Genomic DNA, 19,025 nt, shown 5'->3' on the forward strand with positions numbered 1-19,025 from the left:
CCACTTTCACAAAACATCAGAAGCAAAGAGCTTAGCAGGATTCAAAAAAAGATGAGACATTTCTGCAGATTATATTTGCAAAAATTTTATAATATTATAAAGGCATCAAAATCCTGCATATTTATCAAATAGGAGCTTTGGAGTAAATATACAACATAAGCTTTGGGGTATGACTCAATCACTCATAAGTGAAGGAAGCTTAGAAGCTTCCTTCTAAGGAAAGGAGCACAGGAATTATTTTTCCTAACAAAGTTTGCTTTAAAGTGCACATGTTTATGGATAACCATTCCATTTTTATTTTTGTGTAGAATAGAAGCAGATAAGATTACTCTCATTTTTCTTTAGCACAAGTTATGGTCCTGTGATATACAGGCAATAAACCCCATGCAAGCAATACAACATTCTCTCCAGAAAGAAAAGAATCATAGCCTTTTCACTATATTGTTTCTAAAACAGACAAATAACTACTAAGGAGGATATAATCCCTTCTGGGGAAGCTACCACAAAAATGAATAAAAGCATATTTTTCTCTCTTTTGTAATAGTTTTCATTTAGAACCTATTGAAAACAGTTACCATTTTCATCTTCTTACAGAATTTCCTAAAACTATTCCAGGTTTTAGTAAGTCTAACCTGACAAGCAACTAAAAATTACAATGTAGGTTGTGCCTACCTTTTGGATGTCATAAACGTTTAAAAAAAACCCCAACAAATAAAACCCCACAAAAAATCCCATCAAAATCACATGAGCAAACTACTCAACCCAAAAAAAGCCAAGCCAACAATTACATTAAAAAATATTTTAAAACCTGTTTTTCAATGTATATATGGAGAATAGAGTGGGATTTGCAAAAACTTGATAACATTTGATGTTGTTCCTAAGACCTGAAGTTTTTAAGTTCCTTTTTCATTTCTATCCACTACCATCCCCTTTTTATTATCCAAAAGTGTAGACAACATATAAGCTAAATTAAACCCACTTTCTCACTCTTGCCTTACAACTCCTTCCCTTCCGAACTCTTTCCCTTCCTTGGATAATTTATTACCTGGATTTATCTCTGAAAGACTCAACATCTTCAAACAGCATGACCATTTGAGGTTAATTCTATGATTTACATTTAATAGCAGAGGATAATTCTTCTGCACCAGACATTTGCAGAAAGGTCTCGAATTCAGTAATACTCAGAATGGCACCTCTGGAATTTACATGTTAATCCTAAATTATATTTTAGTAGTTAGTAATACTGTACAGAATTTTTAAGGGTGTTTTGTTTGGTTATTTTTTTATTCTTATTGTTTCATCAGAAAACACTGGAACCAGCTTAAGACAATGTTGCTTCACTTCCACGATATAAGCAAGATAAGTAATGTTATGTAGAGGTACCTGTCACAAAACAAATCAGGTGATATTACTACATTCCAATGCACTACACTGTCACATATGCTACATATGAAAACTCCTCTTAGACTTTTACAGAGGCCATCTTTTCCAAAATCAGTGGTGAACAGCAAAATCAAGAGGACAGAGAACTCTGTAGTTTTAATACATTACAATATTTTATCCTTTAGTTTATAAATAAATGGTTTTTAAACTGATCTTGTTTGAGTAGGACAATTGTCTAAACACTACTTACAAAATTCAAGTTATACTTCTGTTCATATGCTTATATTCCTCTATGCAGCAACTGGTAGACAGTAAGAAGAGAGAGGTTTCACATGCCTTTGGATGCACAGTGGGGTAAATACTGCACATGCATGTATTTGTGCTATGTTTTACTGACAAATCTGGGAATTTTTTTAAGTGTCAAAAAGATTATTTCTACGAATATTCACGCAAGATACTTAGTAGAAGTAATGTTTTGAAAGTCCTTAAGTGTGTAGGTGTATTAACAGTGCCTGTCTCAACGTGGTTGGTTCAAACAGCTTCAGAAGTCACAGTAAGTTTACCCCAAATCCCTTTTATTTAATGCTATTACCTCTTATCAATACAATGGGTTTGCAGTGCAACTGCTCTAAAACAAGTCATGTGAAAACTAACATACAAAGGTCCAGAAAAACCAAAGCCTACTCCCAACACGTGGCATTTCTGCCTGGGGCTCCACTTCTCTATAGAAGTTGTGCAATAAAAGGAAGTAGAAAAACATACACCTTTCAGACAGTCTGAACTTTGTCATCATTCCATTATGTTACAGGAAAGAAATAAAAACCAGACAGACAGCACAGATTTGCACAAAAAAGGCCATTGGTGATGGGATGGGACAGTCATTCCTGATGCAGGAGGAAAGGTTGAGTGTGCTTTGCACCCTGGAGAGAGGGTTCAAGTTCAGTAATTTATCCAATACATTTGTTTATGACTTGTGATCACAAATGCCATGGGCCAAATTCAAGTATAGGTGGAATTTCCTTTCAGCCAAATCTGACTTTGGTTTCAAGGGACTCAAAAGAACTTCAAAAGAATCAAGAACTCAAAAGAATCTGAAAGACATGTGCTGCAGCTTCTGCTATAGTCTCCTAATTCTCTTGCTGTGCTGATCCAGTTACATCTACAACTACAAGCTTCAATTATGTGAGTCATCCAACTTCCTGAACAATTACTGTAAACTAAGTCTTTTTTTATAATCATTAGGTTCAAAGAACTACTTGGCTAATCTTGCATGACATATATAAAATATCTGGACAAGATTTGTGTGAAGACATACTAAAACCAGGGGAAAGGACTCATTGGAACACCTCAAAGGGGAAAAAGAAATAATTGAATGATAAAAACCAGCAATGCAGACTGTATGATCCTTATTAGAACAATAAAAATTACCATATAACTCCTATTAAAACTTCTTCCAGGGAGGTTTGAATGAAAAAATCTTTAATGCATGCATTTCTTTAAAAACATTATTTCATGCTGAAAACCAAAGTTAAAAATCCTCAGTGGTTACATACTTCAGAGTATCATGTCAGTAAATCAAATTATTTGGTTAACAATGAACACTAGTTTTATCAAGAGATAAACAATCTGAAAAGCTAAGAGAAAAGGGAACATAAACTACAATTTAAAATGCAATACTGAATGGGATTAACACTTATAACACTTGTTAACACTTATTAGCACTTGCATATTTTTTAAAGGTAATTGCTGACTATACTGAAGCCCCAATAGGAACAAAATGAAACAGGCTGAGGATGATAAGAAGTGACCTCTGAGACAAAAATATTTATTCTTTTATAATAATTGGGGAAAAAAGACACAGAGAAGGATACTCTAGAAGAGAATAGCCTAAAAATGGTACAATTTAAGTTTTGTGTAAGTTAATAACTAACATAATAACATCCTCCTAACGTGTTTTCCTAGCTCACAAAGGTAAGGACTCCATAATATCAGACATCTTTGCAATTATTTCAAAAAGCAAAGTTGAAGCTCTGATCTACAGACTTCTATGATGATAGATGACACAGATGTCCCTATTCCCACCTTGTCTCTCTTTCACACCCACATTTTCTCCTAGGCTTGAACAGCTTAACCACATTGGCAGTCAGGAAAACCTGAACCACTTCCCTCAATCTTTGAGCAACTTTTACTTCTGTTTCTTTCTCAAAGTTTTTCTATATTTTGGTGAGTATTGAGTAATCATGGGGGAAAAAAAACAAAACACCAAGGTGATTCTTTACTAACAGTTTATCCAAAGGGGTGAGTTCTATAATATGAAATAACAGCAAGGGCTATTATTTGCATTATGCCTTTGGAGAGAATAGTAGAGTAATAGTAAAAGTGGTTAAAGCAATCCTCTAACATTTAAAAAGCATTTACCCGTGGGGCAAATGAAAATCTGGGAAGTGCATGAACTGTGCAAGTCAGCATAATCTATTTTTATTGCTTACTAAAAAAAAAAACCCTACATATTAGTATTCTCAAACAAGATGAGGCTATAAATGCCTAAGCACAGTATTACATGAATAAAATAAAGCATTATAACAATTCATAGGATTTTTATAACCCATCATTACCATGCATAAGTATGTACCAGTCCACTGACTTTATTAAAATCAAGATTCTGGTCTCCCACATGCTGCTCTATTGGCATAAAAAGATCATACAGAAGCAACAGATGGGGTAAACACAAAAGAAAAGAAGCTCCATATTGCAGGACAAACCTCTGTAAACAATAACAGGCAAGCCCCTCTGATGGAAGGGATTTTCTGAAAGTGCACAGGTTGGCTTTGGGATGCAGCACCAGCTCTCTCACACATGAGATCAGATGCCCGTCTAGGTGCAAGGCAACTTTCATGGGGAAAGAGGCAATATCTTCTTCTACATCATCCACTATCATTGGAAAAAGAAGGTATTGTTTTCAGGGAAGCCCTGGACTGCTTAAAATAATGGGTTTTTTCCACAGTTTTATCAGCACAGCTTACAAGGATTGAAGGACAAGCTGTCATTTTAGTGATTGCAGTGGGAATTTGCACATACAAAACATTTTGGGACACTTGTGTTCCCTATCCTCCTTTTCTCCCAGGCCATACATATTGTAATAATTCTCTGATGTCCCTCTTGCCAAACATGAATCAAGATTTCAAACATACATTACTTTGGTACCCTTTTCTTAAGCCAAGTAATTTACATTAGCAAGAGGAGATTTTTCTTCTCATTGCTCCTTTATTAACTACAAACTTGTCATTTTCCATTATCTGCATAATGTTTGTCTGTTATATTAGCACTACCCAGACACAAAGCCAGACACACTATAGTGTTGTTCACACCCTAGTCACGTGCTGCTTCTTTATAAATTGTTAACTTTTCAGAATATTTATGTTGTTAGCCAAATGTTGACCTTCACAGATTTAAAGTCATGACCACACTCTAGCACAGTTCATTGCTCAGAACTTATGAGGTCATTAGAGTCCTAAAAATTCTGAGTAATCAATTCTGTTGTTCAGTTACAGTTGTAAATTTTTAGCAGCCAGAAAGATCACTGTATTTTGCCCATTTCATACTACAAATTAATATTTTGAGCTCATCACTTGCATGATCCCGACTCACAAAAATAGAATTTAGTATTTACTATTGCTTCTTTTTCTTCCTCCTTACCTTCTCATATCCTCCTTTATGTGCAGATTTATTAGTTCTTTAGGAACATGGAAAGAGAGGGTGGTCTCAGCCATCTGTTCCCGGATCCGCATCCACTTGTTGTCAGAAGTAGGGAATCTATATAACTTACAGATCGGGTTTTTTAGCACTGCAGAGAGGAAAAAGATATATCATTGCTTTACTGTGGTTGTATGACTCTCTGAAAATTTATGACAACCATTTCATGGAAAAATAATACATTATTTTCCCCCTTGCTTAAAGAATTAATTTTAGAGCCATTACGATTCTATTAAATATGTTGAATTTTTATTTAATTTTTTATAGCAGCATGTGGAGGACAAAGTATTACTAGTACAGTAGATAAATCACATTTTACCAGCATAGTAGGCAACCTGTGAATTTAATATTTCAGTATATGTTATACTCTTTTTTCTCACATTTAAGATACAGTTAAGAGAAAGAGAATGCACAAATAAACTATGAACACACATACAGTCCCCACCATCGCTCACCACTTGCTAGAATCACAATGCTAATAAATTGCACAGAACAAATGAAGCATGACTCAGAGTTTAAATGTATCTGATGCATCTTCTCCATGATATGCACACACAGAAATCATTAACACAAATAGAATGTGTGCATCTACATCACGGGAAACTTGACCTTTGTATGGTCCTGAGGATGCCATTTGAGAGTTACCTTGATCATTGATGTCATCAAGAGACTGTCACTCCATAGAAATAAAACACATCAGTCCTGTCAATATGTTACACGTGCTGTTCTCAGATCACCATTGTAACTTGACATGGGAAAATCATGTTACTTGGTGTCTTTGAAGATTATGCTTAAAACCTGCCATGCTTTTCATTTTAAAGTCCTCCCACGTTGGCTACGCTTCCATTCAGATCTTACAACGATGCACCATAATAAAGGTGGGAAATTTCTACTGTCTCCTTTTCATCTTTTTTTTTACCCTCCTCTTATTTTCCAGAAAGAATATATAAGGGAAAAAGCTGAGAAAAAAAGTAGTTCTATTTGACTACTCTGATAAGCTCACTGGGAGACAAATGATTGTCATTTAACACACACATCTGCTGTTTCCTAACACAGAATGCCTTTGGACAGCCATCCAAATCCTCCAATGGTACCTTTCTACAAGCCTCCTGGTAAAAGCTGCCTTACAGCAGACTCCCACTGATCTGCCACTGAGTGGTCTATAACTCAAAGGAATGCATTCCCCATGTGGGCAGCAAGGAAACTACTGCTGTCAAAATGACACCTACTAACAGAAGTTTCAACTTCACAACTCACTGCCACCATTAATGCTTAGATAGGTTGACTTATAGAGAATGAAAAACACAGACCAAGACATTAAAGATACACAAACTGTGCTGTCTGTCTAAGAAAACTTTTTTAAAAGAAGTCCTTTAAGCAACAAGACTAGAGATTCGAAGATACCTGTAATAAACCCATTGCTGGCAACTCAAAGAAAGAAATGCGGTAAGTAATCATGTTTTAAGTAATTGCAGGTGTATTGTTTTCTATTTCCATCACTCTATTGAGATGTCTTTCATCACTAGTCTGATAAAAAAACTGGAAGCTTTTTTAGAGTCATTTTGCCTTTAGTTATTAGTGATTTTAATTTCAAAAACTAAATTCTGACTTAACTGTTATGAAATAAGCCTAAGAGATGCTTGATAGCTATGGCAAATGAATAACAGATTTTTTTTTTCTACTAACACCCCAAATACCTTAATGGTCAAGCATCTTTACAGCTTGATAATCCTCTCCACACAGACTTAACTACTGTCCACTACAAAAAAAGCATCTCCAAGTCCTGTTCCTACAATCAACTTACACTCAGTGTCTGGGCTTTATTGTACCACTTGATTAAAATATGCTGCAATGCATATTCCTTATTTTCCTCCTTTTTTGCTGAGATTCTTCTAATTGACAAAATCAGTTTTGTCAATAATATTAACAGTTTCTATCAGTTCACAAAGCAGATATATGGCATCAATCATCAAGAGAGAGAATGTAAATTTTCAGATGCCAGGGAGAGCTCAAGAAACTAAGGGCTAATTCAGGTCTGCCCTTGAACAGAAAACTGCCAAACCAGATGATAATTTTGGTTTGGGTTTGTTTTTTCCTTTGTGCCACCTGCTTAGTAGGAAGCAGGTTGGTACTTATTACCAGGACATTTCAAATGATGATTCCACAGACACAAAAGACTCTTTTTCTTTATTTTACTTTTTTATAGCTACTTCCTATAAAATTTATCACAGGATGTTTTTCCAAGAACAGGTCTTACATTTGCACTCAGAGCATATTACACTGAAAAATTCACATTTATCTGTGAGAACCTAATGCACATATGTAGCTGCACAATCTTTTTCTTCCCATCTCTCAACTTTCACCACCATCACCATGGGAAAAAAACAAAATGAAACAGAAAACCTGTCAGTACTGCAGCATGATAGCAAGGGAGACTAAGAATCACTCCGAAAATACGGATCCAAAGTTGTGACTTTTATCATGGTTAGAATTATTAAACTACACTTCAAGTACTAGCTGAATTTTAGGGTCTTTGATTCAGGTCTGAATTTTCAGATGAGGATAATCTCAAGTGTGTTGTAAGTTTTAAAAAAATGATCAAAACATTTCTCCATGGGTTTAAGAAGAAAATTTTATTTACAAACTCAGAAAAAAGCCTGGGAATTTTTCACAAGGAATCATAATTCCAATATACAATATTGTTAAAGCTTGAGGTTGTCCATAAAAGCTGCGCCATACTTGATGTTTTTCTTATAAACAGAAAAACCTCAGAAGTATCTTCCTTTTCAATTACAACAATAATTGCTTTCCAATTAAAGCAAGTTGTCTAGAACAGAATTCTAGAAGGCATGTAAAACCACTGAAACAGTAAGAATGGCAAGACTAGATCTGTTTTTTATAAAAAGTAGTTATTAAAATGAGTGAAGGTTTCATAAAGGTAACCCTTCCTGTATTTAGACTGTGATCATGAGAGGCATTGAAAAAAATGAAATCCACATGAACATCTGCGGTTAAAAAAAGAGAAAAACCTATTTTAAAAGCTTTTCTATATAGCATGAAGCCTAAAAGCCAGTACCATATATTTAACCATCCATATTTTTACACATTCTTTTTTCAATTTGAAGATCTCTGTGCTTTTTATTCCATGCAATATCCTATAAGAAAAATAAAAATATAATAATCTGCTTCCCCATATGTTAAATAAAAAAAAAAAAAACCTGTTTTTATTTTTGTTCCCTATTGAACACAGATCAAAGCATATCACTGTCATATACTAATTTACTAAGAGTGTTTCTATTTATATCTTCCTCTGCAACACAGGTGTATTAAGTATATTACTTTAGGAAGAGTAATTGTAGCTTCCTTAATTTTTGCTTAATTTCAATTGCTTTTATTCTCTTTTTTATTGTAAAGTACAATTTCTTTACATGCAAACAACTGGCAAGTTCTCCCACATTATAAATAAATAACTGAATTTTGAGACATAAATTCAGTCTCTTGGGGTATAAACAGAATAGTGATCAGGCTCTGAAACACACTACTCATTCCCACTCAATAAGCATCACACAACTCACTTGAGGGCTGCGAGTTCCCTATATTAAGATTTAAATTTGAGAAGAATGCCAACGTACATTTACCCCTACAGGCTTAAAAGATTCACACAGGGGTATTTTTTTCAGCTCCCTCGTTTTGAAGGCCTGATAAACAACAAGAAACAGAAAGTACCAGAAATCTTTACAACAATATACACATGTACTGAATATATATGCACATGAAATACATGCTGTACTGTGGATAGTTCTGTATGTACCCAGCAGGGAAAACACTGCAGGCAATGTTGATGTTATCAGGTTCCCTGACACTTCTATCCCATTACTGCTCCTGTTTCTTGCCCTTCAATTCTTGTTTTCAGTTGCCTCCACTTCTGCCATACTGAAATTTGTCTGGCTTAAACTGATTAATTTTTGTTAAATTTTCAGTTAAGATGGTCCAGCTGCACAGAATGAAGTCAGAAATTTGCAATACAAAGTTCTGCACTTTATAAACTTGAATTCTGATATTACATTTTTTACAGAGCTGTGCATTTCCCCATACCCATGGCAATGCAGCCAGATCCAACAATGGCATCAGCCTTGGCAAAGAAATCTCAGTATGTAAAACCTCAAAACTTGAACTAAAGAACTCATACATGCACCAAGGGTTTACCTTTACTGAAAATTCTTGCATCCTTCCCAGCTTCTAGTACCAACAAAACTGCACATGTCATTCATACAGAGTGGAGGAGTACATTTTTGGCAGAGCCAATGTGTGCTGCAAGATGCTTAAGGGCAGCCCAGGTACCCATATGAGAAATCCAGTCTCCAGGCAACACAGAGTGCTTTAATTCACATGAAGCCCAGGCATGGAGTCATGCTGGGGGAGAAGTCTGGTGGGTTGGGCAAAGAGGCTGACAGTATAGTAGGGTAGCTAAAACTTTCTAAGAAAACAAATTGGGAATTCAGCAAAAAGACTGGGACTGACAAAACCTGGAACCAGTGCCTGGTGTCAACAGGAAAGTGGAGGCAATGCTGAGGTGAGAAGAGAAAGCCACAAGCACAGGAAACAGACTGAAGAGTAAGTATTTATTAGAACAAACTTCCTGTGGCTGCAAACTCTTTCCAATATCCTGCATGCTGTCATTTCTTGCATATGCAGCTGCAATTCTGCTCTTTCCCTTCAATTCTTTAAAAGAACCCTAAAAAAACCCTACAAAAAAACCCTTCCATGATATGTTTGATTTTATAAACCCCAGTAATGTCGGATGGGATTTAGGCTTCATATTGTGTGTGTGTATATGAGAACAACAAATGCCAAGTGCTGTCTAGATACACTGTGGAATAACATGCAAATACTCTTGACAAAGTGATCTAGACTTCAGTATTCACAAAACTGACATCTACCTTGGAAATTCCAACAAAATACATTCCCCAAACTGCAGCATTTCCCCATCCAAAAGAACTTAACAAAAAAACCTCAATCAAACACACACAATGGAGGCAGCAAACAGGAAGAAATCAGTTGTGAAAGCAACATTTTCTCTGAACAGAAATGTCATTTCTTTAAGACCCACTTATCTGGGTGACATTTGGAATCATAATCAAAGAATGGCTGCACTGAATTAGACCAAATTGTTCAACTGGCTCTGTATCTTGTCTCCAAGAAATGCCATAAATAGATACCTAGAGAGGCAAGATACTCTCCCTGCCTCCAGCTATTTCCACTTCAGGAATTTCTAGAGTCAGATGTAGTTCCTGTACATTCAGTAATTCTCAACTAACATCCTTTCACAAACATATCTAGTCTCGCATTGAACTGACGAAAAGAAAGAGCAGTTCCATAGGAGAAATTTTTCCCTTGCTTCTAATTGAGTCTCAACAGGTTACAGAAAAAAATTACAGCATTCAAACATATATGGAAAAAACTTGGGGAGGGTTCTAGTGCTTCTTTTAAACTGAAAAGCTAGTTGGATAAGTCTGTCCTACGAGAGAAGTCATAGGAAAAAGTTTCAGCAGAGGTTCTAAAACTTCAGTAACAGTTCTCCTCAACTGTATGCAGCAAATACCCAGAATTCTTGACAGCACTGTGGTTTCAGATGACCCATATAACTTATTTGTGACACTGTTACTGCAGAGTAATGGAGATTCATAAACTTGGGCTAATAAAACTTTTATGGTGCAGCATATCAGCATGTAATATTTCTCAGTATAATGAAAGAGAAATAGATCCAGTTTAACACCATACACTCAAGCCCAGAGTTGACCTAGAACTGAGAATGCCTTGCCAACAGCTCCCTTCATTTTAGGACACATAGCTTTCAGATCAAACTGAAACTGCCACTTCATCAACTATGGGAGAGATTAGTTCTCCCAGGTATTCAGTTACAAATAATGCACAATTATTTAACAGAGTGTCATGCAATGACATGCCAGGAACTTATGATTCCATGTCCATGGAAGTCACTGACAGACTTGAAAATCATTGAATGGTAAAGATGTGGGTGATGGAAATTTTAGCACTGCTTCAGATAGCATAATTCACATATATTTCCTCGTGTTTCTCAGTAAAATGATACTGTTACACATGCATAAAACATTAAAATACTGAACTTAAACATCTGTGCAACATTTGAAGAGCATTTAACAAGCTCTGACGCAAATCTTCGTGATTTCCTCAGGATCTGACATAGCATTGCAACAGTCACCTTCTACAAATGTTAGAAAACTCACCTGCATTTAATGAGGGCAGGTTGTCTTTCCCACTTATGCCTTCAGTGGCCATACATTCCCGAACCAATGCACACTGCAAAAGAAATACAACCACAAATGCAGCAAATTCAGCTGTCTAAGAAATCCATAGCAGTTTATAAACCATGGGAAAACCATCACTGATGATGTAACTTCTCAGCCCTTAATTATAATTTACACTTTTTTCCTTATATTTCTGTTTCAGTATACTGTAACACAATCTGAATTACAGCTGAAAAAATGACAAAATATGATCAGCCATTCCATAATAAAACAGAAAGGTTTCCTACCAGTGCAGTGGCAGAAGCATGGAGAGATACTAGCAGTTTAGCTTAATAAGTATATGTCTCAAATAAGAATAAATCACTTATGGTTTAAAAAACTTCCTGACAAGTTTTGTGCTTTCAAAGAGGTTTCTTTAAGCAAGGCAGTTTTCACATGCATAGTGTGAGAAAACACTCCATTAATTTTTAAACAAGGGAGAAGTAGGAACCGCAAAAAAGTCTTTAAAATGCGCTCGCGGTTTGCGATTGAAGCAATTTGTTATACAAGTGACCTGGAAGATTTCTTTGATGTTTTATTGAAGAATGAACCAGTGTACACCTATGTTAAACTTAGTAGGAAGTGTATTTTTAATGCTCCTCCTCCACCCAGTCATAAAATAAACCCAGACAGCCTCTAAAGGTGAGAGGGAGCTCTGTCCCCAGGGCTTCCCCAGTTTCTAGAAGTTCTGTTGCACAGCTTAAAGCAGAGAGCAAGACCTGATGTGCTCTCTACCAGTTGATATCTGAAATGGAATTTAACCATCACCTTCCCCTTCCAAGAGAAATTCCCTGCACATAGTTTATCTAATGAGGCAGAAAACCTAGTTCAAAACTTAATTATTTGAAGTAATTCAGTAACTGTACATTCTCACACTTGCATTCTCACAACAAACATATGACTCTAAAATTCAACTAATCTGTACAAACTAAGGATTCTTTTAAAGACCACAGAAAATACATCTGTCACAAGACTGGTCTTTCTTGACAAGTATCAGAACCCCCTAGAAAGATGCTATTAAAGCCTTCTGTCTCCCCCAGGCTAGACACAGCTCATTAATTACATCTCAAATAATTCTGAAGAGTCTCATTTCACATTTTGAAATGGAAGAAAAATGAAAGAGAAGGCTGTAAAATCAGCTCATGTTGCATATCTCATGGAAGTTCTATAGTTCAGAAAGATTTCACAGAGTTTTTTGGTTTCTTTGGAACTGGTACTAATCATTTATTGTTTTAAAAGGGCATTGAAGTCCTTTGAGACGAATGGTGAAAAAAAAGTGTAAAATCCATCCTCAGAATGTGACCCAAAAACAGACAGGCTTGGTTGAGCAGAAAAGATATCGAAAACAAGTACTTTTCTCAAAAAGTACAGTTTTATATATTACTTCCAAACAAAAAATGCAGTTCTTCAGTCTACATTCCCTGTGGCAATATTTTTTTTTTCCATGAAGAAGAGAATTCACCATAGTATTCAGCAGTACACCATCATACTGCTGCATTCTCTATCAGTGCAAATGGGGCTGCAGAGCCAGAGATACCAGGAGGAAGCAATTCTGTACAGGCACATCAGTTGCCATCAGTCAGGGGACCCAGTTAAAGACACCTTTTTATTAGATGCAAATCATTTAAACCCAGATTTCCTCATTCTGAGCAGTCATTTCTGTATCTTTTCCAAGCTCAAACCTCTTGTCATCCCAGAGACAGTATATCCATTCCACCCTTCCTCTGCTGGTTCTCCATTCCTCTCAAACCCACTCCCCTCTGTATCACCCCCAGCTCCACTCCCCACTGGTTTTCCCTGCAGCAACGTGCCTACTTCAAAGCTTTTATGGTTTTTCTGAGCCCTTCTGTCCTTCCTCTTGTCCCTCACCATGAACACCCTGACTCAGAATCCCTACACACATCCTCTGATAAACCCTGCCCTATGCTCTGAGGCACCACTGCAGTGCTGTCCCTCCTGCTGGTTTTCCCCACTGCTGTGTGCTCCCATGAAACGCAGCTAAAACCTGCCCCTCTGCAAGGGAATTCACCTCTTCTTTGGCTTGCCTGTCATTCTTTCCAGCCTTTCAGTATTGTGGGCACAGGTTGCACACAAAACTCAACGTGAACAAGATTTCAAGGGCAGAAAACAGAGCAAGGAAAAAAAAGTCATATTTATGGCATCTCTATGGACAGTTTTTTGATCACAAGTGATTAAATACATTCAGCTAAGATCCATAAAAGCTATTTTTTTTCCTAAAGAAGGGGAGAGACTAGGAAATTCAGGTTAGAATATTACTCTGTATCACAGAATCATAGGATCAGCCAGGTTGGAAGGGACCTCTGATATCATCAAGTCCAACCCTTGATCCAACACTGCTGTGTTGGTTACCAGACCATGGCACTAAGTGCCACATCCAGTCTCATCTTAAAAACCTCCAGGGCAGCCCATTCCAATGCCTGATCACCCTCTCTGTAAAGAATTTCTTCCTAATATCGAACCTAAACCTCCCCTGGCACAGCTTAAGACCATGCCCTCTTGTCTTACTGAGAGCTGCCTGGGAGAAGAGACCAACCCCCACCTGGCTACAAACTCCTTTCAGGTAGGTGTATTTTCATGAAAAATTATTTTTAGTTTAGGGAAATTGCATACATAGTACTTTACTCCAGAAATTTTTTATTAAGTTGTTGACCCAATTTGGAATTAGTATTTTAGACATTTGGTACGGCTGATCATTTAATTAACTTGCGCAATAAACTTAGTTTTTACCTTTTGATCTTGGGTATCTGTTGTGATGTGGTCTGTTTCCCCATCCTCCAGCTCTCCCATCTTCACCAGATTGACCTCAATGGTACCAACTGCCTTTCCACCATCAGAAGTTCTGGGAAAAAAAATATAAAAATATCTGTGCCAAAAAAACCCAACCTGAGCATCAAATTCTTTCAGTAAAAATATTACCAGTAAACATTTAGTCCCCTCTTCATTCTGCATAGCTGCAGTCACCTGCATTAAATTCATTATTGGCAATCATAAACCAAATGCTAACAGTGAGGCAAATTCTTTACAGCAATGAAAGTTTTCATCACAAAACTGAGGATGGGTAAATGCTATAAATGAATCCATGAACGCTGCCAAGTTTTCATTCTAGGCATTATTCTGTCTCTGGACTACCAGAGAAAGGACTGTGACATTGCAACAATACTCCATTTATGACCTGCAATCCCACTGCACAGGACCTCACTTTGTTTTCTAACACAACCTGTGAAGAAAGGACATACTCAGTATAAATAAAACTCCTATGAAACCAAAATAACGAAACTAATCTGAACACCACTTTTCCCTTCGTTGTCTTTTTGCAGAGCAATTATTCAAAATCCATCCCATTTCTTGAAATATAACGGAGATGACAATATAGTTCCAGGTGAATTCCTTTATTATCATCTCCAAAAAGAGTTTATTTCTAATTAAGTAAAAACAAATAGCAATTCAAATTCACATCTCCAAAAAAAGAGTATTGCTCATTACCTTTTGGAAGAGACAAGAGTTTAAACTCTAAAAAGATACTGAATGCTTTTTCAGCTCTTACTGGTAGCAAAGCACCAAGGTTAATGGCACAGTCTATCTCCCCTGGCTTATTCTGAACAGCTGGATTTTTTGAAAGGAAGGAAAGAAGGGTAACAGACCATTTAATAACAGTGAGGAAAGTATAACAACAGGGACCAAGCCAAATAGGCAAAAGGAAATGATGAGAAGAAGTGCATCAGAATTGCAAAAACACAGAGAGGAGGGAGAATCAAAAAAAAAACGTGTTTGGAGCAATACCGTGTATAACCTCAGGAGTGAAAATGAACAGTGGTGAAGCAGGACAAAGGAATACATAGAAAAGTGATTAGAAGGCTGAAAAAAAAAAAAAGGAACTTTTAGAAACAGGAATATAAGAAAAAAGTGTTTCCCATTAAAAATTGCCACATTTCTAGGGCAATCCATGCTGCAGGAAAACATCAAAATCCCTTTCAACACTGATGCCCTTCCAGAACTTCGAAAAATAGTCCTCACATTACTTTAGCAAAGAAGGGAAAATCCCCTAAACACCTTTATCCTCATTTCAGTAACCAGGAGAAAGACAGTGGTCCAGTGCAGTGCTACATGGAGGTGCCAGTCCCAGCACAGCCCAATTCCTGCTCCCACTCTGGCACTGAGGGCCTGCGAGCAGCACCACATCCACAGGGATTGTGTCTCCTGCTCTGCATCAGGGCAGGCCCAGCTCAGCCTTCCCGTGCTGCCTTCTGCAACAGGCAGGCTTTCCCAGAGCACTTGTGCCCCAGGCAGGAGGACCATGTCTCTGCCTTGAGCTCCCACAATTCTCCATAATCTGTATTTGCGCATGGAGTATAAGGTCTCAAATAAATCAGAGTACGCCAGCTCTTTACACTGACTAAAGCTAAGCATATACGTTGGTCTTTTCAGGTCTGGATATATATTTACCATGCTAAATCAAAACCTTCATGCCCTACAGTAAAGTCTCAAAAAATGGTTACCCCCAAGCTTCAAATTTAAATAATAATTTTGGTTGCAAACACTTAAGCACCCAGTAGAATCCACCTATCTTGCAACTATCCAAATACGTTCTCATGTAAAACCTCGCAAAATAAACGTAATCCTTCATATTTTACGTGTGTCACTTTAAGCCAAATTGATTACCGAAAATAAAATACAGGAACAATGAAAATTAAGCAATTCCAGACAGCCTTGGAATCAGAAACTAATTAACATTAATTAACAAAGTATGCAGAAGAAAAGTAAAAGTTGTGTTCAATGTCCAAATGGTGTTTATGAGCAAAAATACCTAATGATTTTGAAATGCATGACAACAACTTCAGTGTCTTCTGAAAGAAGAACATTCCCCTGACTTGTTATAGCTTAGTGGTTTGACTTCATTTGTTTTCTCCTTCTTGTGTCAAACCAGCACACGAACTAGGCTATGCAACAAATGGACTGCAGCTTCCCAAGAAGAAATGGAATACAACAGATCTTAGCAAAACCTTTAAAAACCAGAGTAAGTGTGTGGTTATAAGACTGAAGATTTTTCAACAGCTTAACCGGTCCTGATCAAAGTGTTAGGTGGGAGACATCATTACCAGGCTGACTTTAATATGCAATAGCACTTTGCTGCTACCCTGGTCTAAAAGGAAAAACCTGCGTTCATTTGACTTCCAGAAGTAACATCCTACTCATTCTTTTCTCAGGGAACACATATTTCTAAGGCCAGAGAGACCAGCAAGTCTGAGACTGACCTACATAAACCAGATCCGATTTAAAACTACATCAGGGTAAATTAAGAGTATAAACAAATGCTGAGCAAAATGGAGCTCAGTTGGCAAATGAACTGATAAAAGCCAACATGGCATGTTGCTGCAGTAAAATAAAAAATAATGGAAATGCTAGTTATGCTTTCTCAGTCCTTGTCTCTTGTTCTTTAGAACACTAAATATTCCCCCTTGCTGCTGTTATTAGAGGCTTGGCCTCTGTATGGCCGTCAGCACTGCATTGCTTGCCTGCATGAGGAGCAATATATATTTGGAAGCTTTCTCCATACATGTTTTAAAAAAAAAGATTGATCTAATTTCACTTTTTTCAATTATTTTCTTCTCAGAATGACTCCTGTAATATTACAATCTGAAACATGCAGTATCTGCAAGAGAAGGTAATGCAACAGAATAAAACTAAACAGTGGGACTGTTGCATTATAGCTGTACTCCTTCCTCCAGTTCTTATCTTCCCACATGGAAATATGAAAACACAATTAAAAAAAATAACAATCCCCAAACCAAAGTTTCTTTTTAATGCTACAGGCACACAAATCAACAAAGAGCTCTATAAATGCCCAGGGCAAAACTGTCATTAGCTGTGTCAGACACTGGGGTTTTAAAACTCCACTGGTGTGTGACATTCCTCAAAAAGACATGTCATGCATTTAAAACTTTCCAGCAACATCATGGGACTAAAATTTCACTTGAAAGAAAACTAAAAGTGAGAAACAGAAGTGATGCAGTGGGAAAAATAAAAATAGCCGAGCGATCATACTTAAATAGGATAAAAATCTGTATTAGTTTACTTCGTACTAACAGTATTGTGCACACACACACACGGACACAATTCACATAATGTGCCTGGAAAAACGTGAAGAAAATCTCACACATACACACTTTTCAACAGAGTATCAGGAGAGTAATTAATTGGTTTTAGGATACTTCATAATGCATTAGGATAGAACCAGCTTATTTGCTGTAGTTTAATAAAGCTGAAAAGTGCAATCTGCACTCACATGGTGCAGTGAAGATTGTGAGCAATTTGATGCAGGGACAGTCATCCAACAGGAGATACTACAGCCCTGCAGAATAAAGAACTGTACCTTGACAAATCTGCATAGGGACAGTGGGGATGAGGAATACACCAAAAAGAATTTTAAAAGTGTCAATGTGAAGAAGCCCATATAAGGCACAAAATCTAGCTGGCTTATAGAGTTGGAAAATTGCCAATTATTTTAGCAGCCTGGGATAAGGAGTAGAAATCATCTCATGTCCATCCACAGAGCAGCTACATTTGAAATAGATTTCTTTACCATCACAACTCCTTAAGGATCACCAGGGCAGTATCAGGGGAGGAGTTAGCCAGGAACAACACTGTGCATCAGGAATATGTGCCCACCTTACTAGTTCTGGACATAACAGGTTGGCCCAGGCATGCAGAGAGAAAGAAGGTAACAAGTTAGTGGTGGAAAAGAAAGGTAGGTGGACTGAGAATGGCAGTCATTTGCCTTCAATGCTGATCTCATCAAGTGGCATTACTGGATGTTGAATATGCAAATTTAAGCCTGCTAATTGGTTCCCTTGGCCATATACCTTTCTTCCAAAAAAAAAAAAAAAAGCAAAAAAAAGGTTCAAAAACACAAAGAAAAAGGGAGGCAGACTGCATATTTGCATAGCTATGCTAATTATAAATGACAAAGTGAGTTACTGCGTGAGTTACTGCCTGAAAAGCAAACTGCATGACTGAGTCTAGCAGACAGCCCCTTTCTCCAATGCATAATACAAAATAAATGTGATTATTACAGAGTAACATACAGATTGCCATAAAATTAATTTCTCCACTGATGCAATATATTTTGAAATATCCAAGCACAAAACTATTGTACTTGCACAAAAGAATGTTTATTCTGTGAATTCACAGCGGAGCCTACTCCAATTGATACCACTTTTTAAACAAGTCCCCCATAAACGACATTCTGTTGCATTCTAAGGTAAATAAACAAAGTCTTGCAACGTTAAATTCCTTCTGGTTTTTTTTATTTCAATGTACAGTTGATTAAGTTTCATGTCAAAACAGGTTTCACCTCAACTGTATTGGAGATTTGCCTGACTTACAAAGGCAAGCTGTTGTTCACCAGTTTCCTTGGGTGGATAACATAACATGAAGCAGCCAAGAAACAGTTTCAGGATGGAGACCAAGTAAAACTAGTTGTAAGCAGACTTCTACTGAATTTTAATAGAAAAAAAAGCAACTATAGTATTTTATAGCCATCAT

At 36.9% G+C, this 19,025-nt stretch overlaps 1 protein-coding gene across 4 annotated transcripts in view; it reads right to left on the reverse strand.

Annotated features, from left to right (window-relative positions):
* The window catches only part of INPP4B (inositol polyphosphate-4-phosphatase type II B), a 278,616-nt gene that overhangs the window by 102,825 nt on the left and 156,766 nt on the right, over nucleotides 1-19,025 (reverse strand). For all 4 annotated transcript variants that reach the window (XM_051768103.1, XM_051768104.1, XM_051768105.1 and 1 more), the window contains exons 10-12: nucleotides 14,211-14,322; nucleotides 11,403-11,475; nucleotides 5,080-5,227 (exon numbers count right to left, since the gene is read on the reverse strand). In XM_051768103.1, coding sequence (XP_051624063.1) covers nucleotides 5,080-5,227; nucleotides 11,403-11,475; nucleotides 14,211-14,322 — 333 coding nt within the window. The remainder of the gene's footprint in view (nucleotides 1-5,079; nucleotides 5,228-11,402; nucleotides 11,476-14,210; nucleotides 14,323-19,025) is intronic.

This window comes from Manacus candei, unplaced genomic scaffold (genome assembly GCF_025592945.1).
Source record: "Manacus candei isolate 608988 ecotype Guabito, Panama unplaced genomic scaffold, ASM2559294v1 h1tg000092l, whole genome shotgun sequence".
Classification (NCBI taxonomy): domain Eukaryota; kingdom Metazoa; phylum Chordata; class Aves; order Passeriformes; family Pipridae; genus Manacus; species Manacus candei.